This window comes from Hippoglossus hippoglossus, chromosome 8 (genome assembly GCF_009819705.1).
Source record: "Hippoglossus hippoglossus isolate fHipHip1 chromosome 8, fHipHip1.pri, whole genome shotgun sequence".
Taxonomy (NCBI): domain Eukaryota; kingdom Metazoa; phylum Chordata; class Actinopteri; order Pleuronectiformes; family Pleuronectidae; genus Hippoglossus; species Hippoglossus hippoglossus.
Genome location: NC_047158.1, coordinates 4,351,539 through 4,374,143, shown reverse-complemented (window position 1 = coordinate 4,374,143; position 22,605 = coordinate 4,351,539). Strand labels below are relative to the sequence as shown.

The 22,605-nt window shown below is 40.2% G+C and overlaps 2 protein-coding genes, 2 long non-coding RNA genes and 1 other non-coding gene across 8 annotated transcripts; 2 read left to right on the top strand and 3 right to left on the bottom strand.

The window, feature by feature from the left end:
- Positions 1-605: 605 nt before the first annotated feature.
- tsen54 (TSEN54 tRNA splicing endonuclease subunit) lies at positions 606-9,202 on the bottom strand. 4 transcript variants are annotated; one of them, XM_034592392.1, is made up of 13 exons: positions 8,999-9,196; positions 7,231-7,389; positions 6,295-6,358; positions 5,718-5,801; positions 5,481-5,579; positions 5,348-5,400; positions 5,041-5,154; positions 3,363-3,825; positions 3,137-3,272; positions 2,977-3,037; positions 1,796-1,909; positions 1,263-1,474; positions 606-1,229 (listed from the first exon to the last, which is right to left on the bottom strand). In XM_034592392.1, the coding sequence occupies exons 1-12, from the start codon at positions 9,052-9,054 to the stop codon at positions 1,324-1,326; spliced, it is 1,554 nt and encodes a 517-aa protein (XP_034448283.1). In that variant the 5' UTR covers positions 9,055-9,196; the 3' UTR covers positions 606-1,229; positions 1,263-1,323. The 4 variants fall into 4 exon arrangements, with proteins under 4 accessions (XP_034448283.1, XP_034448284.1, XP_034448286.1 ...); XM_034592393.1 differs by having other exon boundaries at positions 606-1,232; positions 1,266-1,474; XM_034592395.1 differs by lacking the exons at positions 606-1,229; positions 2,977-3,037 and having other exon boundaries at positions 1,335-1,474; positions 3,105-3,272; positions 8,999-9,202.
- A 2,863-nt stretch (positions 9,203-12,065) lies between these two features.
- On the top strand, positions 12,066-15,151 carry LOC117765861 (pentraxin fusion protein-like). Its single transcript, XM_034592416.1, has 4 exons — positions 12,066-12,135; positions 12,251-12,312; positions 12,917-13,124; positions 14,614-15,151. Exons 1-4 carry the CDS (start codon positions 12,080-12,082, stop codon positions 15,017-15,019), a joined length of 732 nt encoding a protein of 243 aa, XP_034448307.1. The 5' UTR covers positions 12,066-12,079; the 3' UTR covers positions 15,020-15,151.
- A 1,349-nt stretch (positions 15,152-16,500) lies between these two features.
- On the bottom strand, positions 16,501-16,572 carry trnat-cgu. The gene has a single exon. It is a non-coding gene; the product is annotated as a tRNA-Thr (tRNA).
- A 1,770-nt stretch (positions 16,573-18,342) lies between these two features.
- LOC117765872 lies at positions 18,343-21,077 on the top strand. The gene is made up of 2 exons (XR_004614633.1): positions 18,343-18,494; positions 20,075-21,077. It is a non-coding gene; the product is annotated as an uncharacterized LOC117765872 (long non-coding RNA).
- LOC117765874 lies at positions 20,817-22,118 on the bottom strand. The gene is made up of 2 exons (XR_004614635.1): positions 21,374-22,118; positions 20,817-21,131 (listed from the first exon to the last, which is right to left on the bottom strand). It is a non-coding gene; the product is annotated as an uncharacterized LOC117765874 (long non-coding RNA).
- Between the last annotated feature and the right edge of the window lie 487 nt (positions 22,119-22,605).

Below are 22,605 nucleotides of genomic sequence, written 5' to 3'. Positions count from 1 at the left end.
TAAATATCATGTCCAAGAGGCCAAAGACTGTTTATGAGGCCACCCTGAGCTCAACCTTCGACCATCAAAATCAATACAGTTCCTCAGTGAGTCCAAGAGAATGTTAATGGAAAATGTGAACAGATTCTCGAGAGGCGTTCTTACATCAAGCATTCAGACAAAAAAGGGTTTGTGAGGTCACAGTAGCCTTGACCTTTGAACTCTAAATCCTCGAGTCCAAGTGGATGTTTGCACCAGATGTAATAAATACCAAATGGGTGTTCCTGATATATCACATTCACAAGAACGACACATCGACCTTTAACCACCAAAATCCAATCAATTGTGAATGTTTGAAACACATTTTAGAAAATTCCCTCAAGACGTTCTTGAGATATCGTGTTGACTGAAGTAACTGACCAAAAACAGTGTCTCTGGCCACTGGCTGTTGGTGAGGCGGTTGCATATATATATATATATATATATATATATATATTAAAAAAAACAGGCATGTGACCAGAGATGATTCCAGGTTTTTAGTTTAAATATCTTAAAATGTAAATAAAATACGTGAACAGCTAGTTTTCAGTATTTAAAAAAAGCAGACAACCACTTTACTTGTTGTGGATTTGAAAAAACATAGACATTTATTGCAGGAGGATCTTTCATTTTAATTATCCTTTTTATTATGGGCTTCACCCTGATTCTCCCCCCACGCACATTTAAATTCCTAATTTGTAATATTATTCATACAGTTCATCTTCAGCCCTATTCTGTGTTATTATTCTGTTCCACGTCCGCCATAATCTTTTCTTCTGAGTCTTTTATTGCATTTTCCTCTTGAACCTTTTTCAATTCTAACATTAAATTAATTTATTTACACGTTTTTTTCTTTGTCATGCTTTGTAAAGAACGTTGGCTCAACTTCTGTTGTTATTTTGATGAACTTTATGAATAAATCTGACTTGATTAATAACGTAGTTTTGTTGTAAACTGTATCTGCTGTACAATTAAATCATTTTTCACCTGAAAATAAACTAATATTGAGTCTTGTGAGATTCATAATTAACACCAGATAGACAAAGCGTCTCAATTTTCTCCCACTGTACAAAAATGGAGCCAAAATACCTTGGATTCTAGGCTACTTTGAATTTTGAATCTGGTCCAATGTCCCATCTGTTCACGTGGAGGAGGCGGGGTTTATGACCTTATTTGGAGCCAACCAAATATCCACTCGTAGTAAATCAGACACACAAAATACGTATATCAAACATATCAGTCCGACATTTGCAGATTTATTTAAAAGTCCCGAAAATGTGTGTGTGAATGTTTTGCAGCGACGTCTCAGGGGTACACATCGGTTGGCAGCTGGAAGTCTTTGAAGGTGTAGAAGGAGATGTCTCCGTAGTCCACCACAGCAAAGACCACTGGGACGTCTCCGCTCTGGGAGGCCAGCAGCTTGATAGCTCGCAGGTCGGGCACAGGGCCGTCGAAACTGAAACGCGGCAGGGATGGAATCACATTATGGAGAGTGGTCAGTATCGGAGGAAGACACAAGCCTGACATCAGTTAGTCGATCAAGAGAAAATCGACAGCGATTCTGGTTATTTCTGGTAAGTAAGAGAGACAAGTGTTCTCGGGAAATTGTGTTTGTTTTCTGGCCTTTTTAACTAAATGACTGATCAAACAGCAATGTTACCAGAATCATAACAAGACAAGACAGAGATACAAAAGAGCCATTCATCTCCAATCACTGTAACTCGGGTCAGGTACCTGTCGTTTCCTGTAAACCAATCCTGAGTAAACATGGCCGTACCTGCACACACACATGCGGGAGTAAGGTTTCCCCGGGCTGTTCTTCTTGAACTCAGCCACCGAATCAGGTTGGTAAACACCGAAACAAATCCTCCAGTCCTCTGAGCCTTTTAACCTGAGCACACAAAAGCACAATGTTGTCACACTGCATCACACTCGGTGAATGAGAACACGAGAGGGCGGGAAGTGGCTCTGGCGTTTGTCTAACAGATATGGATTAAATGGTTATTTGCTAGCAAACTTAATTTATACACTTCAAGTCTCAAAATGAAATTTCCCGCTGCTTCCGTGGAAATAACTAACGGCTTAAAGAAAATCAAATATCTGAAATCATTTGTGATTTAGTCAGAACCCAGCAGCGAATCCTGTGATCCAAATCTGTGAAAAGGGCACCAGGGTCATATTTGCAATATTTATTCATTCATCCATTTTTAATATAGGGTGTTTCACACCTGCCGTCTTTGGTCTGAACCTTCAGACACAAAAGGTGTGAAAGGTGCCTCGGACCAACAGACCAAAATTTAGTCCGAACAAATGAGGTGGTCTGCATCAGGGTCAAACTGAAACATGATTTGGTTTGTTTGCAGTGTGAAAACACACTTTTTGCATAGTTTGGACTTTTGGAATGACTGCACGAAGTTGAGACAGCATTTAATAATAGATGAAGAAAAAGAAGAGGAAGAGGCTCACAGGATTGCTTGTCGTCTACACCTCGGCGATATATTGTTTGAACGACGAGGACATCAATTTGAACACGTATGGAGTACTTCACCTGAAGTTCCATGATGCTGGTAGTAAAACCATGATTATATTACAGTGGCAACCAAATTAACCGATTCATCACATTTTTCCATTCAAACAGGAGGACTACTAACTGCCCAACTGACAACAAGCCAACATCAGAGTAACACCCGCCTTCAAACCAATCAATGTCAATTATAGGTAGATGCAGCCCAAGAAGTGGTGATGACAACAGGACGTACGAATGTCATAATTCTTAAGTGTTTTCCCTAAATTACAATGGGAAACCAAAACTAACAATAGCAAATGTAAACAATGCAACAAAGACATTAAGCTTGGTTCAGGTGTGAAAACGGCTTGAACTGATCTCAGGTTACCTATTTATTCATTCATTTATTTATCCGTTTTCAGTGTAAAAAGAGGAAGCAGAACAAGTAATACCTGGACGCCCCCTCGAGTAAATCTGTAGACTCGATCACGCTGATTTTATCCAACAGCTCCTCTGGAATAAAAGAAAAGAATATCAGTGACGTGGTTTTCAGGTTAGACTGAAATAACTTTGACTGAACGTTGAAGTAAAACTCGGGTCTTGTAGTCTCACTGGTGGGGATGGGTTGTCTTGGGTCATGCAAGGGAGTGACCTCTCTGTTCCACAGGTGAGCTGGTCGACCGTCCCCTCTCTCATGTCGCCTCTTCAGGAGCTCCTGATACTCGGCCCAGTTTCTGCATTGCCGGACCTGAAGGAAATCAACAAAATCATTTCCCTGATATAAAACTTCAGGTACGTCCTAATGTCATGTTTGATATAAATTGTTGTTGTCACAAACGTCTTTGTCTTTGTTGACATCCCGCCGCCGCCCGTCTTCTTCCCTCCTCTGCTCATTTGAGGACATCGCCACCTTCCGCAAGTTTATCCTCTGCTTCCAGGGGGCAACGTCACAGACTCCCACAGCCAAAGCCCCAGGCAGCAGAGAGGGGTCTGGAGATGCCAGACAGCTGGACAGATGTTCACTGGAGCCAAGGTCAGGGAACGGGATGGAGCTGAAGTCCCAGCGGGAGGGAACAGAGGTGGCGCTGTGATTTGATCCTCTGGCCGAGTCCCTGAGACCATCTGCTGCCCACCAGCTCCTGCCCCCACCTTCGTCTGCTGGATTAGTGGTAGTCGCGGTGGAGATGTGGACCTCCATATCCTCTTGAGAGGTTGACTCGGGAAGCTTTGTGTCCTCCTCGCCTTTATCCTCCATCATCCTCTCAGTTCTATCAGTGGAATTTTCTTGAGCGTCAGTACAACTGCAGCAAAAACAGAGTGTGGCCCTTTAGGAGAAGATCGTCACACTCTCACCACTGCACTGGAGCGGCAGTAACATTTTAACAGTCAGACGAGGTTGATGGAATTTACTCTGTGCAGTTTTAGATTTGTACATTTTTTTTTAAATCTCCAGTTCCCTCAATTAGCTGATAAGTTGATCAGAGAATTTAGTCTCCATTTACTGTGTCGTGAACATTTGCTTTTTGTCAAAAATGATCTGTGCCATGCTAAAATCAAACCACAACACGGAGAAGAAGGTGAAGAAGCATTGAGCGTCTTTACGAGCATAGGTCGTCTGTGCTGAGCCTGGTCGCCATCTTGAATCAGCTGATAACAACCTGATTGTTCCCAGAGCCGGATTGTTGATTAAGGTGAAATCCATACTGATGTTTTTTTTTTAAATTATAAAATCAACATCCATCCACTTGAGCACTTTAGCTCCATATTGAATCAAGTCCATACTGCTATACTACTTTTCAATACTAACACACCTGAAACACATATCACGGGACCATTCATGTGGTCACCACGTGCCGTTTTAAACAGGAAGCAGATTGTTTATTCTGCTGTTGGATGCTTAGTAACAGAAAATACTACAAAAGAGGAACAGCAATGGTGAAAAGTAAGAGCAGGGATTTCCTTTTTTGGGGGGGAACACAAGGTGGAACTGTTAGTGACGGTACGTTTTAGCAACACTTTACATTCACAGTTGGTAGTCGAGTCGTGACAGATGAGAACCAATCAGGAAGAGAAAGTCGCCGTCTGCATCATCGTTTAAAAAAAGTCTCTGTTTTTGTTTGGCACTCCTGAGTTTTCTAACTAAAAACGAAACCAGCAGCGTTTCCAAAAGTCTCTGTTTAAGGCATTCAAAACCAGTAGTGTGGACGTCAGGCGTAACCATAGGAACAGCGCATTTTAAAACTAAAACACAGTAGTGTGGATGATGCATAAAGGCTGTCGGGCTTTTTGCAGTATGAGCCCCCAAATGACTTAACCGTAGATTTCTGAATCTATAACTGGTTTTAAATCTTTACTTCAAATGTTCTTTCTGGAAAAATCTTTCATCTCTGTGTGAAATTTAAATTCCTATCATCTTATTTTATTGTTGTTTTATCCTTTTGGCTTTGAAAAGGTGCTTTGCATATTAAGCTCATAATTAATATCATTTCTGTATGATGAACTGGGCCACTGTCTACCTGGATGTTGGGGTGGAGGAGGGGCTGAAGCTACGTTTCCTCTTCAGTAGTCTTCCCGCTCTATCATGGGACTGAGGCAGGTTCAGCTGCCTTGCGTACGACGATGGCTCCGAACTGGAACAAACCACAAATAATAAAAGATTTAGCTCATTTTTGAAACCTTGACCTCCGTTATTTATCCACTTATAACCGAGTCTTTAAACCATCCATTTGGACAAAATCAGGTTCAACAAACGGCGTGACGAAGTGGGTTTATATGGATGTGCTGTCTTACTGGACTGGACACTGGACATTAGGTTTTTGTTACCTGGGATCAAACCTGTGCACCACATAGCCAAGCCTCTTCAGATGCCCAAACACCTTTGTGAGGAGAAAGATTTATTAGACCGATTCAGCATCGTGCTCCGCTTCCAGAACTTGAGTCGGACTGAAAGCTTTACCTGATACTGTCGGAGGCTCACTGTGGCTGAGGACAGAAATCTCTCATAACCGTCCTGAATGGACAGCGGCAAATCCTGATAAAACACCTGCAGGTTTCCCTGTTCACACAAAGTTTATAGACCACAGTTTATAGGTCAAACGTATTTCTTGACTCTTATTACAATAATGCTGAAGAAAAACGATGAATTTTGGTGCTCCAGGTGACTTTACCACACCAGGTTTTATCTGCCACTCACACACTCCATCAGGTAGAGGGCCTCTTCAGGGAGGAGACACTGTTTGCCATTGGCAGAAAATCCCATCGTATGCCAGAACTTTCCCTGTGTACAAAAAGTGTATATATCATTAAAAACATTTTCAAAAAATCCAATTCACATGATAATAGTTTGACAAAATCTTGAAACCAAACAGACAGGAGACAAAGTGCAGAAGATGTCAGAGGGTTCGGAGCGTGTGTTTATAGTTGGTCACACTTGCTGTGATGCAGGCAACATCCACATTAGTATGTATTAGTTCTTATACGAAAAAACCAAACCTGTGGTTGTGTTTTCATCTGAATGGACAAACAGGAAGTTGTTAGTAAACGATGACACAGATGTCCACGTTCTCTTCCTGATTGGATCTTATCAGTCATGACTCGACTTCCAGTGGTGAACACATGACTATGTGTATGTGAATGGTCATGTCATGTGTTCTACCGTGCGTTAACAGATGGAGATTATTTCTGATGTGGAGCTAAAACGCTCGTCTGGAAGCAGATTGATTAAGTTTTGAATCTAAGACGTGTCAGTGTGGACACAGCCTCATACTCACAGCTGGAGACTGAAGCTCCACAATCCGGTCGTCTGGAATCCATGTGGCCTTCACTAAGTTTCCTCTGCAGCAAAATAAAAACAGAAAACATGTATTACATGTCAGGGCAGCACAACCGGACTCCTGCTGTTTGTGCATCCTCTTACATTAATGACAAAGTGGAATATCAACATGATGCATCTGGTTGTCTGATATAGGGTTTGCGGACACTTGGATGACACCACAAGAGCAGTATGGAGGAATTTTATGTTTTTTTACGTTTGAAAAAGTTATTCAACTTGTTTTCACACATGAACTTTGAAGTGAAAATTTAGTCTGGACTGTTTCTGGGGTTTGTCTTTCAGATATGAAGAACTAAGGAAGAGAATGTCCTGGTCAGGCATGTTTACAACAACAGGAAAATGTCACTTCATATTCAGATGAGGGGTAGAGCAGGATTCAGGACATGATGTATGAATTCTGTTGCGGAACTCACGTTTTTCTTTACAGCACATCGACACTGGCGTTTGATTTTATCCCCGAAAGCTCTCTAATCTCATCGTCTTTCCAATTTTACATTTCCGTCTGCATTTTCCACATTTATGGCACCTCCAGTTTTCCGTTTGGTATCATATGTTAGAAATGTGGATTATCCGGACATCCTACCGTATACTGACATGGTCTCATTTGGACATTTTACTCAAGGTGGCAGCAAAAGTTCAGGGAAATGTCCAGAGCAACTGACTCAGACTTTTGTGTTCTCACATACAATCCCTCAGGAAAATATCCAGGAGTTCAGTACCTGTCTACAAACTTTTTTTTGGCAACCTCAGTAACTGTTCCTGCTTGTTTTGCACAGTTGACAACAGAGCTCAAGTAGGATACTGTCATAAAATGCAGGACAACAATAAAGGCTTCAAAAAGGTGAAATCAGATGATGGACAGATGCCTACTCACAGCCTCTCCACTCTCTCCTCTGATAGGAGGCTCCAGTGCTCGGTCAGACTCTGGTCAAGCCGCTGTCTCTGCTCGTCTGAGCCGTCAGGGAAGAAGTCCTTCGGTCCTCTCACTGGGATCTTGTGACTCCTGGACCGAGCTGCAAACAGCTCAGACGGACTGGAAGTTACAAACAATAAATCTTATATAACTGGTGTGACAATAAAACATAGTGAATAGAGTCATAATATCATGACTCACTGTCAACAAGGCGGTGAAGTTAATTTTAGGTTGGATATTGGACAGACATCCACTCTGGATCACAGGGATTTCACTTAGGGACCATCAATAAATTCCCCTTTGATTTGGATATAACTGCATTCTATTTAGGCTTCCATGTCATGTCAGTTTAGAATTGTGTGCTGCACATAAGCATTAAAGTAGTAGGAAAAGCTCTTAAAATAGTCTATTCGATCAGGGTGGCCCCACTTGGCCCCCCCTTAGTAGCGCCACTGCATTGAGGTGCATTACCAGTCGACAAGCAATTCTGCTCTCCTGATCTTTTCTTAACACTCACATGTAGAGCTGATCTTTACAATAACCTCATGAATGAAAATGTATATACCTGGATAAGCGGGGTGTCGCTTCTACTGCAACAATTAAAGGTTCATTGTGTAGGATTTAGTGACATCTAGTGGTGAAGTTGCATGTTGCAGCTAAATGCCCCTAACCTCACCCTCCCCTTCTAAACATGGGAGAGAACCCGTTGAAGCCTTCAGTTGTCATAAAAACTCAAACGGTGTTTAGTTTGTCCAGTTTGGGCTACTGTAAAAAACATGGTGGCCTCCGTAGAGAGGACCCACTCCCGGTGTATTTCAATAGGGCTCATTCTAGGGTAAAGAAAACAACAATTAGTACAATTTAGATGATCACACACTAGTGAAATCATCACTAGGATTATTTCAATTTCAATTTCTGCAAATAGATCCCTTTAACCTACATCTTACACACTGAACCTTTAGGTTAAAAATAACACTGCGTGGTGTGATAATCAGAGGGAGAACGTATCTCCTGTCTGCAGCCTGTGTGTGTCGTCTGCTTATTATTCAATGGGTTCACATCATAAATCCACATCATTCTGGTCACTTTACACCTGATGTCCTGGTTGTGTACGTCCCTTGTTGTGTGTGGCAGGTGAACTGAGTTTGAACAAAATGTTGTACTCAATATGTTTATGCATGCCACGTGACCGAATCAAACAAACCCAAAGTTAACTACAGGTACTGCACATGTCCTAATGACTTCTGTTGCGCCACCACTGCAAGATCAACATGACAGATTTTTTAAAATATTAATATGTATGTATTAAATAGAGGAAACATTCAAATCCATTCAAAATAGATGTTTGTCTATGGTAGCAACAATATCTGGTGTGATTTGGAGTCAGTGGGTCACAGGAAATAAAAGTTGTTCTTCCCTGTTCAAAGATGAATTTATTGATGGTCCCTAATTCAAAGCCCTGTGAATACCCAACCTCAAACTAACTTCACCATAGTCTGACGAAAAAGGCAGATTTACTCAAAGTCTTTCATAATTTCTGCTGTTTTCAAACAACACAACTAATTTCTACGTTTTGCTTCTCCGTCACTCCTGTTCCACCATGTGTTCACTGCAACCGCTCCGGCGACAGAGAGAGACATGAAAGAGAACCACCGAGCGACAGTGATGGAAGATGAGCTGCTGCTCGTCCCTGAAGGAACAGTTAAGACCAACTGAAGCGACAACGAACCTTAACATCTCACTGTAGAGACTCTGCTCAGCGTGGGGCTTGTTGTGGTCCGCCATGTTGGCTGACAGGCTGTCTCCTCTGGGTCCTGGCGCCCCTCCTGTTCTCTAGATCTAAGTGGTTACACTCATGGCCAGCAGGGGGAGCCAACGCGCAGAGGGTGGATTGTGGATCGTGATTCGGATTCGGATTCGGATTTTGGATAGTGGTGATGGATCGTGATCGTGGTGGTGGATCCTGATCATGGAGGGTGGTGTTGGATCCTGATGGTGGATCCTGATCATGGAGGGTGGTGTTGGATCCTGATGGTGGATCCGGATCATGGATAGTGGTGATGGATCGTGATGGTGGATTGTGGATCGTGATGGTGGACACTAATCATGGATCATGGTGGTTGATCCTGAAGGTGGATCCTGATCATGGATAGTGGTGATGGATTGTGATCGTGGTGATGGATCGTGAAGGTGGATTGTGGATCGCGATGATGGATCCGGATCATGGATAGTGGTGATGGATCCTGATGGTGGTAGATTGTGATGGTGCATTGTTGATTGTGATGGTGGATCTTAATCATGGATCGTGGTGGTGGATCGTGATCCTGGTGGCATCGGATCATGGACTATGATTACAACACAATATTGTTCTTCATCTTGCCCAAGGACACTCCAACAAGGATTACTGAACGTGCCACATACGTGAGTGGGCAGCAGGTGAGCAGCTGGATCTGATAGTCAGGTGTAATAAGAGTGTATTTTTTTTCATATTAGTTTATGTGAATTAAACTGACCCACATCATAACCTTATCTAAATAACATGGAAGTGGTTCTGTTATGGCTCATGTATATTGGCATTTATTGATGAACATTGATTTCTGTTAGTGTGCCAAATGCAACATTTCATCAATCAGTAACCTCAACAATAGAGCATTTTGTTCCTAACAGTGGTACCTGATGTTGGGCCATGGTTTTTTGTGAAACCACACTTCCAGGACTCAGTCTCCCAGGGGCCATCAAAAACCAGAGCAAGGAACTCAGTCTCCCAGAGGGCATCAACTTCACACAGAGGTGTGAACCCCCCCCCAGGGACACAGGTTTCAACTCCCATTGGTCACTCTGGACCCCATGACCTGTGAGGTCACTGGGCCAATATAAGGCCTGTTCTCCCCCTCTTCTCTCTCTTCTGCCTCTTCCTACGATCCTTCCACAGGAGGGAAGGCTGTCGAGCCTCTTCTCCAGCTCACATCTTCTCTTCCCATCCAACTCTTCGAGAGGAGCACAAAGGTGCAGCTTCCAGCTCATCTCACCAAGGAAACCTCTTCGCACTCCAAGCTCTACCAACCCTTCAAGCAGCGACTCGATGTCCTGCTTGAAAACGTCAGCCAGCAACTGAGCTGCACAGCTCAACAGAATCACTAAGGCGGGAGCCACAACCAGCCAGAAGACTTCACAAAACTTCGAACTGCACAGCAACTTCCTTTTTCCCCTTTCCACGGACGGGTAACACAACTGGGCTTAATAATTATACTAGGCTAAGCAAGACTGTTTATTCGATTCTGTATGATGTTTATAAGTTTGATTTGTGTTGTGATATTGTGGTTACAAGTTGTTGAGAAAGTTAATGCTAGTTATGCTCTTCAGTCCTTCCTTGCATACATCTAGCAACCTTCTCTAATTTGGCACACACACAGACACACGCATAACTCTTCACCTCATTAGCTCTACAGGTTGTAAACATTCCAATAGGGGGGAGGGTGTTATATTCAATTGGCCAGCCGCCATTTTGAGAGCACGCTGACTCACACAGACACACACACATGCATACTCACATACCTGTCTTTGTTTAGTAAGTACACCGTTAGTAATTTGTGTTTTTATATTTTATTATATTCATAATACATGTTTTTCTTTCACAAATGTTTTTTCATTAATGTTGCATGAGTGAATTTTGCCAACCTCTACACTGTCAAGAACTCCATATCCTTCAACTTAGCTAACTATCTATATGGTAATTTTGGTTATAGTTATTAATTTAATTGTTAATCAGAGTTCCAAATTTGTAGTTAGTACCTTTATGAGACTTAATCAATAAATTGGCTATCTTTTCCCTTCCTTTGAAGGGTGGTGCCCCGAGGTAACTTTGATCAATTCAAGTTATTATTTAATATTAATAATAAATATTAATATTTAATATTTGTATTTTGATAACCAAATTTATTGAATGCCGAAAGGCACACCATTTTATGGTATCACGTTGAATGCATTATGGCACAACACTGAAGAGCCTAATGTTTTCTGAGGTGGTACATGGTGTAAAAAGTTTGAGAACCACTGGACTAAAACATGTTAATGTAACAAACATAATTTTAAAACTAAAAAAACAGTATTCAAAGATTAACAAGTAAAAATCTAAATAAGGAAACAATGTCTCTCCCCATGATTATGAGAGACATGGTGCAGTCCAATTAGTGCTTAAAGCCATTTAAGGTTCTCTGCTGCAGCCGGGCCTCCAATTGATGGCTGGCCAGACGACTCCAGCAGCAACCCCCAGGAACTGGTAACTCAAAGAAAACTTGGAAAAACTATCACAGAAAAAAGATATAAATAAATGAATGAAGTATGTTGTATGAAACCAAAATTTGTGTCCAGTTATTTATCTGTGATGTGGGTGTGTGCAAAAAGAAACAAACTAAGCAAATTAAAGAAAGGTTACCATCATGTTACTGAGTTTCAGGTTGTGGTTGCTGGTGCGGCCATCACAGGTACTATAAGCTCTTTAAGGTATGAAGGTGCCATATTATTAAGGGCCTTGTAGGTGAGGAGGATTTTAATTTCTATTCTAAATTTAACTTTAAGGAGGTTTAGTGAAGCTAATACAGGAGAAATATGATTTATTTTCTGGGTTCTTGTCAGAACTAAAAGGCTGAATATTGTCCAGTGAGCTCTCCTCGGTTGTTCCCCTCTGGACTTTGTGTTCTTTCACCTTGATTGAACCACATTTCACTGGAAAAGCTGCCTCTGAACACTGATATTATATAATCCAGACAAACAGTCAGGGGAGGCAAGCAACTTAAAAACCCCTGTTCAGATGATACAGCTTGTTCAGTTTGTCCAGTTTTCTCCCGGGGCCCTCACAGCAACACAGTATGTATAAAGCTTTATTTATTTTAACCATCACTGCATATAGTTTTTACTACAGTACATGATGCATGAAGAGAAGCTGAATGAGTTGATGAGTAAATTGTCTTTCTTTCGGCAGATCCGACAAGATGAGACTTCTAGTCGTCTCTTTTCTCGTCGCCATCTCCGCGGTGTTGGCTGGTAATAGTATTCCTTTTGTTTCTTAATATGTGTGTATGCATGAAAGTATATTTATTACATTTTATTCTTAATGTGAACGCAGCAAATTTGAAAGTGGTTAAACTAACTAGAGCTAAACGATCAGTCAATTACTTAATGAACAGAATATAAATCGGCAACATTTTTTCTTTTTCAAGTGATGAATCATTTAAGTGTTTTTTCAAGAAAATCTATAAATAATTTGAATCCAATTTAGATATTGGACATTTTAAAACTATTAATTACGACAATAATTGTTATTAATTTAAGGATGAATAATATTATACTAACCCACTAAGTCCGTCTTCAGGTGCATTTAAACACCACAACATCCCTCTGTATATATGACCTATATAATTTCTGTGTTCAGGGCAATGAATATTTTCAGTAACTGAGTCATTTAATAATCCAGACCACTGTTAAGGACAGGCTTTTCCCTAAATCTAAGAGTATTTTTCAAGTTGTAAAACATTTGAGAAACGGTGATCATTATAGACATTCGTAGGACTTTAACTTTTCGGGCCCAGATAATGTTTGCTTGTTGCCTGCTCTTTCGTAACTCCTCGACAAACCTCTGGTTTCTCAGGGAGCGTCGTCATGAAGACCATGGTGTTCCAGACTGAGAGCAGTAACAGTTTTGTTGAGATGCTTCCTATGAAGCCCCTGAACCTGAGAGCCTTCACTCTGTGCATGCGTGTGGCCACGGAGCTGAAAGGTGAGCGAGAGGTCATCCTGTTCGCGTACCGGACAAGAAACTACGATGAGCTGAACGTGTGGCGTGAGCTGGACGGCAGGTACAGTACAGACTATTGGTGCTACTTCCGCTCTACCACTCTCAACACGTCTATTACTAGTTAGTTACTTCTAACAGTACTTTATCCACTAACAATACTTCACTTAAAACTATACTACTGCTAAATATACTACTTCAACTAACAATACCTTTGCTTCTACCACTGCTATTACTGCTATTTCTTCTTGTACTAATACTACTTTTATGAAAGATGAGTAATTATTGAATCGCAACTACTTGTACTACTACTTACAACTAAAAACTAACAACTGCAATTGACAATACGATAAAAATAGAAACATTGATACTAGAATAAATAATAGATACTACTACCTTTACCAAAATAGATACTGCTACACTAATACTACAAATTCTAATAATAATACAAATGTGATTGCTAATAGCTCTACAAACACCACCACCACTACTACTACAACTCTTAGTCTTATGACTATTACTACTACAGATATAGGCTACTAATAGCAACAATACTATCTCAGTCACCCATGTACCTCACCTCTATACTTAACTAATACTACTACAAACAACACTACAATGTACTGCCACAACTATGAACAAAAGGCTACAATATATACTTCTACCCCTATTACTACCACCACTGCCAGCCCAGTATATAGCAATATAGTACTATAATGGACAATACGCTGCTATTGAATGGCAATAAAATGTCCACTACTATAAAGATAAAAAAGAATATTGATTTCAAATTGGATAAAACAAAACATAAAATGTGGTTAACAAGTAAAAGGTATAATGCAATTATAAAATATAATTTAAAATTAATATTTACTGTGTTTTTATTTTTTTAATTCTATAAACTATTGCAAGGTAATATTATAACATTAATTATTTAGTGCATCCATCTCTAAAAGATGAGTTTGCAATATTACTATTCCTTGTATTACTACATCTACTACTACTAGTACTACATTTTCTACTTATACAGATAACACTACTACTAAAAGTAGCGAGAGGCCAGTAATACTACTGCTACAATTAATACGACTAATAACATGATGTGATGGGAAATTGTTATATAGTACTGTTTATTTATTGTGCCTTGTACTAAATAACTCATGCAATGTAAAACCACAGTCTGTTCACACTATCGCGCATTTCTGTACATTTCTGATAAGACAACTGTTCACATTTAGGAAAGGGGGAGATCCCCTCTATAGGTATTCTCTGCATCTGCATTCAATATTCCAGCTTCTGAGAATGCCCAGCACTCTATACGGTTGTGAAACTTTCTTGCAAGAAATAAAACCTCGAGGACAGTTTGGAAATTTCCACAACAATGACTAAAACATCAATACTTTCACTTCTACTCTTATTGCTGCAGCTACTGTAAACACTAATGCTAATACTTACGATACTGCAAACCTACACTCTATGTTTTCTTTAATGTATTTTTATTTATTTTTATTTTCATTCCTCTGAAACTCTGAATCTTGCCTCTGTGTGTTCAGATTGTCCTTCTACCTGAGCGGAGACGGTGTTTTGTTCGACGTCCCTCAGATCGGGGCCCTGGAGACCCACCTCTGCTTCACTTGGGACTCCAGCTCCGGTGCAGCTACCGTCTTCATGGAAGGAAGGAAAAGCTTGACCAAGATTTACAAGAAGGGTCACACCATCCGCCCCGGGGGGAAGGTCATCATCGGACAAGATCCGGACGCCTACATGGGCGATTATGAAGCCCAACAGAGTTTCGTTGGGGAGATCTCTGACGTTAATTTGTGGGACACTGTCCTGCCAGCCAGCACAATCCAAGACATCTATACAGGGAAGAGAGTGGCAAGAGGAAATGTTTTCGACTGGGAAACCACAGATCTAAAAATCAACGGGGAGGTAGATGTTGTAACTCGAGAGCTGTAGATTTAATGCTGGAATTATGCGGCCTCTTTACACCTGAATGACCTTTGTGAAGAAGGTTTGTTGATCAAATGTACGTCTGTGCACCAATGTCAGTGCCATTGTTGTTCAGTCCAATAAAAACACTTTGACAATGTCTGTTGTGTTGGAATAAATTACATGAAAATGTCAAAATAGAACATATAGTAGTTAGTAGTAGTAGTTATTGTCATGTTCGACAGACCACATCATTTTACCTCATTCTAATTTAATGATCAGTTATTGATATGCCCACTGTACTGATTTTCAGATTTATAACAAAATGTTATATTTCAAGTCAAGTGTATTTATAAAGTACATTTAAAACTAGCAGAGTTGACCAAAGTACAAGAATAAAATAATATGGCTAGTGGAAGTCACATATTTTTAGAAAATAGGACAAGATGGTGAATATCCCTTGACCGTTTGAAGTTCTTCGGCACAAATTAAGTTACCAACTATTGGATGTTAGCATGTGTTGTGCACCTTAGCGCCTTCAAGGATCAAGGTGTTGGCCTTGTAGTCAATGATACAGGCTGAACTTGATGGCACGCTGAGGCTAAAGGTAAATCTGACTGGCTACTGGCTTGTATGCGGGTCACTATGAAAACCATGTGACCCGCTCAGTAGATCACACATCATTACCTCTACGCCTTTTTAAACTAAACGCTGTCCCATTTTATGGTATGTTCTACAACACTAATTAATGCCTACCACCACTTGATGTTATCTGATGTTAGTGACCACCAGCGGCTGTTGGGGACATTTCTTCAGTTGTGTACCTTAGTGTCATCTGATAATTCTGCCTTTTAATCACAAGACGAGCTCTTCTAAGGGAGGCCCACCACAGGTTGATCACACCTGGGTGCATGTCTCTAGCATCTTGGAGCCGTGTTGGGATCATTCCTCCTGTTGAGAGCCATTAGCTGCAGCGTTCTGCAGCGTGAGATGTTTCTTTTACGGTCTGGCGCAGGGCTTGTCCGTGGATCCCCAGATCTTTGAGCAACCTGATGGTGGGTGTTGTAATGAAACCCCTGCAGCCAACCTCCACAGGGCAAACTATTGCTTTCCAGCCAGGTTGCTCTGCCTCAAATGCCATGTCTGCATACCTTCATCAACAGCATCCTCCCAGGGTACTGTCAATTCTACAAAGTAGACAACGCGCAGGGTGTTGGACCAACTATGTGGGTTGTTTCCCCCCCTCTAATGGAAGTTACAATAAAGAACACAATATTATGGTAACAAAAAAGTAACTTTGGGGTTTTAGTTTCTGAACAATTGAATAATAATTTGAATCTGACTGATTTGTCCGTAAAGTTCTTTTATATATTTTCAACTTCACAAGGAGGAAATCAGAACAATTCATTCATCCTTTATTTCCTCTGTGTCGTCATGCGAAGAATAATTGTGGAATTCACAATCTTAAACTGATTAAGAAAAGAAATATGGTCACACCCACGCTCCGCAGGCACGGACGGGGTTCGAACCCGCGATCTTCGGTTTACGAGACCGACGCCTTACCACTTGGCCACCGCGCCTGGTAATGTAGACGGGGCTCTGCGTCTCTTTTTATACCCAGTGTCTTATATGAGTTTGGCTGATGTATATTTTTTAATGTTGAGCCTACAGCACCATCAAATCCTTTTCTGTCACCAGGTCGACCGAGTGGCTGGTCTGTAATTCCAAACTCCATTCATGATAGCTACTCTTTTGATTAGCCATCGCACTTTCACGTAGATTTCAAAGTTCAAACATTTTCCTGATTGTTCGAAAACACTATTTCACACAAGTCCGCCAACCTTTGTAAAATGTTCAAATGTGTTAAGTAGCGTCTGTTTAGGATGAGATAAAAAAGAAACCCGACTAAAATCTCAAATTTACCTGGACAGCTTTGGTGAATGGTGCCGAATGTCCCAGCAGATGCCATAGTTGATTACAAACAATGTTTCATCAATCATATTTTTGACGGTGGGCCAAGTTAGAAAAAGTGTCAACTTTTGAAGGGACATTTGGCGCAGCGTCCAGACCATCGCACGGGAGAAGGGGACACTAGAGGAGGGAACACACCAGGGTTGCCAGGCCTGCGGCTTTCCTACGGGATTTTGTTGAAAAGAGAAAAACTTAGTGTTTCTACAAGATAAACAGTAGAGCTGAAATAATTATAACATAGTATATCCACTGCCCATTTACACATAAAATACAAACTAAACGTAAAGCATTTTTAGTGGTCATCAAGACCAGAAAAGGGCTATATAAATACAAACCATTTATCATTTAAACTTGTTAGTTTTTGCTTTCTCTTCCCTTTCTTCCTCCACGTGCACAAACAACATGAATTTCACTATTTATAGCTCATATGCATTTGGAACCAAGTCGACCAGCTACGAGAGGAATCGTGATCATAAAATATTTGATTCAGAGCAAAACAAATATTCAAAAACGGATAAAATGCTAAGGTAGAAAACTGTATGCATAATTATTTTTAGAGTGAACTCCACTTCCCATAAACCATTTGAAATGATCCCTTTCTACATTATGTTACATTACATTTCATTTAGCTGACGCTTTCATCCAAAGCGACTTACAATAAGTGCATTCAACCATGAGGGTACAAACCCAGAACAACAAGAATCAAGAAAGTAAAATTTCTTCAAGAAAGCCAAACTACTAAGTGCTATAAGTAAGTGCCATTTAAGTGCTACAAAATGTTAGATTACATTTTTTTTTTATTTATTATTTCTACCAACCTCCTTCTTCTTGAATTGAAAGGGATAGTTCCACCCAAAATTTGAATTCACTCATTATCTACTCACCACTATGTGGAGTCCACAAAACACTTCTTGAGTTTCAGGTGTAATCAGTGTTGCAGCCAAATCCAATACAATTGAAGAAACTGGTGACCCACTTCTTCATAGAAAACCATAACATGCCTCCATACTGCTCCTGTGATGTCATCCAAGTGTCCGTAAGCCCCGATCATTTCAAATTCGACTCGATATGGCATCATTTACACCAATTCATTTTTTGGTGAACTATCCCTTTAACATTGTTGTTAATATCGTGTTGCAATACATTGCTGTGTGTATTTTGCATATATATATATATTTATATATAACACAGTTGGTATCATACAGACAGGTAAAGAAGCATATAACATCGTTTCAGTCTCGTGGCAGGTCTACCTTGGTAATGGTTGGTTACAACATTATGGCTGATAATCAAAACCTATATTCACAAAATGAATTGAAAGGGATTTGTACTTCCGCTATTGGGTTGGTCTTTATCACGCAGACCTGGCAACCCGGGGACCCACCCGGAAGCAGCTTTCAGCGGCTCGGGGCGGACGGGATGACTTCAGTCCGTCACTGAAACATGGTGGCTGCTTCAGATGGGGAAGTTTCGAGCTCGTGTTCCGGGTGTCGGGGAGTCTGTGCGGACCTTGTGAGGAGAAGCTAATGCTGTGAGTAACATGACTCTCGTTTGGGGAAAAATCCTCGTTTGCTTGGCGGAAGTGGGAGAAGAAATAATGTTTACAAGCTAACGTTAGCAGCTAGCACATATCAACACAATTGGGGGAAAAAACTGTATTTACCTGCTAGTTTAGATGCTGCGAGAATATGCAGCTCCATTGATCAAGTTTATTACTATGTGATGAATGATAAACCTGTTTTATATTATACATTATGTTGTTGAACATTATTAATAATGTCTTGTAAACCCTGCTACATACTTCAATCCTGTCACAGATTCATTCAACTTGAATGAAAACGCTCTGATACATAGAACATGCCAGGAAAACATGAGTTCATACTTCCCTACGTGTCACTGTGTTCCATTCTCTTCTACAGCACATCAAACAGGACGTGACCTTTTGTACAGGGCCTTGTGGGAGGATTGGTTTTCCAGTTGTCATAATTGAAGCTAAAGATTCATGTGCAGTATTTGAGCAGGAAAATTGAACTCTGATTTATCCCTGTTGCTCAAGCTTCTACCGTCGAGCTGAACGATAATCAGTAACTCGTATTTCTAATTTAATCGGCCTGATGTCATGATAAGGTTTTACACAAATGTTGCTATTCAAAGTGGAGATGACAGCAAAATCAGCCATGCGTTGTTGAAGGACAATCTGTTTCTTCACATCAGTGTAATTATTGTGATATGTGTGATTCTTACATTCATTTTCATTTGGAAAAATTAATTATAAATGTGCAATAGATTTCAGCCAGATCAGCATAGGGTATAAATCAGCACTGAATGATTGTTTCGGTTGTTCTTGAGAAGGATGACATTCTTAATTTTGAGCTTTATACCGTTTATTCTTTACAAACGAGTGAAGACTTTTTCAGGTAAACTCCATTAGCAAAATGAAAAACACTACACAGAGGACAACTTAGCCTAAGTCTCCAGGTGTTAACAGTTTGTCCATTCACTAAAGCAAACTAGGCTGTTGAACTTGTTTTGTAACATATTTCAAATTACTGACCCCTGTATCATTAACAACCCTCTTCAGTGTTGTGTTTGATTGTGGCATTGTCCGTTCCCTACTGGAAGTCATCACCTGCATGTGTGCTTCCGCGCAGGCAAGTGTAAAAATAATAATTCAATAATAATAATATTATTATATAATATTACAGTTTGGTTGAATTCCTATTGCGACGCATTCTTTAAAACTTGGAGAAACTCTCAACACGAAGTCCACTGTGTGAAAAGTTGCCCTCCCTGAATTTCTGAGTGATAATAAAAAAATATATATATAATATGCAAAAATTACAGTAATAGAATAAGAATAAAATAAGAATATTTTGTACTGACATAATGGAGCAGATATATACATTGAATCTGTGGACAGTTAGCTAAACTTGACTAAACTAAACAGTTTCTGTTTGCAAGTTATGATATGACAGTGTTTTTTTTTTAAATGTATCAAGACTTGGCACTAATGGAAGCAAAAATATTCTGGCAACAATACCACCAGTTTCATTCTACAGCAAATGTTTCAACATTGACCTTAGATTAAATTGTGTCATGTTGTTGTTCCAGTCTGATCTGCAGCTCAGCCCCCCCGTCTGCTTCACCATGCCACTGGTTTTGGATGCCGTGTGGGCGCTGTGGAGCATTGGAGCTGGTATCTATGACTACTTCCATACCAGTGCCATGGAGGAGAGGATCCACACGCTGGAGAACCTCCTCTCTATCCACCAGTTTGTGATCACAGCCCTGTCTGCAGGCTTCATCCTGCTCATGATGTACATACTGTGGAGAAAACACTAAAACCTCACCGACCTGGGCAACTGCTGCCACTAAATGTTGTTTTGCCGCAGGACATCTTTCATTACCTAGGCTAATGTCCTTCAAGATGTTGGCACAGGGACAGTCTGATTCATACAGCTGTTCACACTTGAAGATGACGCGTGTTCAATGAAGGTGTCCAAGGTGAGGTCAGGAGCACTGAAGAGCAACTAAACCGAGGACTATGGCTCCATAAGGACATCTTGTGTCTGAAAACTTGTCGGTAGTTGAGCTGCGTCTGTCTGTGTTTTTTGAATGTTAAACTTGCCTGAGTCATCTACAGACCAGTGTCCAAATTAACCCCAAATCACAGCTGCTTCTCAAGGCAACTTTGCACTTTGACTTTTTTTTGCCGAGCTTGAAAGAATTCAATGTCCAGAGGTTTTACAACCTTTGATTTGTTACAGAAGCAAAGTGTGACTAGTTACCACTAACTTTTTTAACCCTGATATCCCAATGTGATTACTTTGTGTTCACAGATCAGTCATGATGGTTTTTTTTTTACATATCGGCTCTTTTTTTTTTGGCTGAGTTGATGTAATTATTTCATCCTCTTGACGTCGTCATCATCACAACTTTATTATTTCTGTCCAGTCTCCTCTTTTATCTCTGCTTTGTTCTCTCCTCAGATACCTCAATCTCACAAAGTTGAGACAAATAATAATAATGAAATCCACTTTGGATAGACCCTAAAGTAGATAAGTCTGTTATCTGGAGCTATTTATGCATTTAAGTTCACTGAGCAGTGTCTAAAGAAAAAAACCTCTCGGTTGAATATGTATAGTTGCTTTCAGACATGCATTGAAGTCTGGATATTTTCCTGAAATCTCCTGGAGGGGCTGTATGAGAGAACTCAAATGTCTCAAGCAGTTGCTCTGGACATTTTCCAGAACTTTTCCTGCCTGCCCCTAATGTAAAATGTCAGAATGAGCCTATATGAGAATACAGCAGGGAAATAACCGGAAACTTCACAGCAAGCAAGTGTATTGATGGAAGAATACAAATATCTCAATATGAAAAACCGGCGCCATACACACAGAAGACACAGACGAAGAGATTCAAGAGATTGTGGTGATATAAGGGCCGGCACAAGTTCCTGTTCTTTCCACAGTAGGATTTATATATTTCTTCATATGTGAAAGACAAACTCCAGAAAATGTCCGGACCCAAGTTTCTGGGCATTTTCCAGAGTTCGTGTCTGAAAAAAGCTTATGTCAGGCAGGTGGTAGGCAGACTGAGGCTTTGAGGAGAATATGTGGCAGCTGTTGCCACTGGGTGTTTTACGGTTTCAACTACAGTAGAATAAGAGAAGATAAACACAAAACTCCAACACTGGGAAATGAATTAATCTGTTGTGTGGTTCTTTTTCTTATGCTGTCTAATGGGTTTTGGAACTGTAGCTTGTGTGTGTGTTTGTGTTTACATTTTTACCAACCATGTTTCCAGTATATGTCATTTAGGTTTCCTCTTGTTTTTCCCACTACGTTAAAAAATTTGATCAGATGTATTGATCACTTGCTTACTCTCTGTACTGCTTACTGGACCTCTGCCATGGCTTCTACTAAAGGGAATATGTTTGGATAATAAGCCAGAACTTTGCTTTTGCCCACTTGTTTGTTTTAATTACAACAATTTTTCTTTCCTGTCATGTCAAATGAGTTGTTTTTAAATGGAATAAATTAAATGATGTTAAATAATGGGAGGAACATTCTGGTCTACATTTTTAAAATGTATTTTAATCTTCTGTATCATGTGCTCTTTTAGTCATTGTGAAAATAGAAATTGTGTTTGCAGGAGAAAATCTTTATAAAACAGAAAATCTGAGACAGAAAACCTGATTATATAATAATTGAACATTGTCACATCTATGCAGTTTAATTGGTATTATAGTGGTAAATAAAATACAAATAACAGTTTACACGTCTCATCAGCAGGTAAACTAAGAATACAATTAACAAGGTTTCCCTCTTAGGACAAAACTCAAAGGTGAACAGCCATACTGTCAAGAGATTTTTCTGTTGACTGGTTAGTTATTGTTCAGTAACACAGTGGGAATATCTCACCAGTGTGTGAGTTCAACTGTGTGCTCATGAGCTATTTTTGTCCTCATTATGTTTTGGGGTCAGTGGTTGAGTCATGTGCAGGACACTCATTTTGAACCAGAATGGGGGAAATTATTACCATGCACAAGTTGTGTTCACACAATCATCAGCTGATTTAACATTTGGTACTAAGGCCCCCTGAGATACATGGTTATAAATATTTGATGCAAAGTTAATATG

Excerpts from the sequence above, each read along its gene's own strand:
- tsen54 (XM_034592392.1), bottom strand. The coding sequence starts at position 9,054 with ATGGCGGACCACAACAAGCCCCACGCTGAGCAGAGTCTCTACAGTGAG. Across the intron at positions 6,359-7,230 it reads GAGGAGAGAGTGGAGAGGCT|AGGAAACTTAGTGAAGGCCA; the intron begins GTGAGTAGGCAT and ends ATTTTGCTGCAG. Across the intron at positions 5,401-5,480 it reads TGAGCCTCCGACAGTATCAG|GTGTTTGGGCATCTGAAGAG; the intron begins GTAAAGCTTTCA and ends CTCCTCACAAAG.
- LOC117765861 (XM_034592416.1), top strand. The coding sequence starts at position 12,080 with ATGATACAGCTTGTTCAGTTTGTCCAGTTTTCTCCCGGGGCCCTCACA. Across the intron at positions 12,136-12,250 it reads GGGGCCCTCACAGCAACACA|ATCCGACAAGATGAGACTTC; the intron begins GTATGTATAAAG and ends TTCTTTCGGCAG. Across the intron at positions 13,125-14,613 it reads TGGCGTGAGCTGGACGGCAG|ATTGTCCTTCTACCTGAGCG; the intron begins GTACAGTACAGA and ends CTGTGTGTTCAG.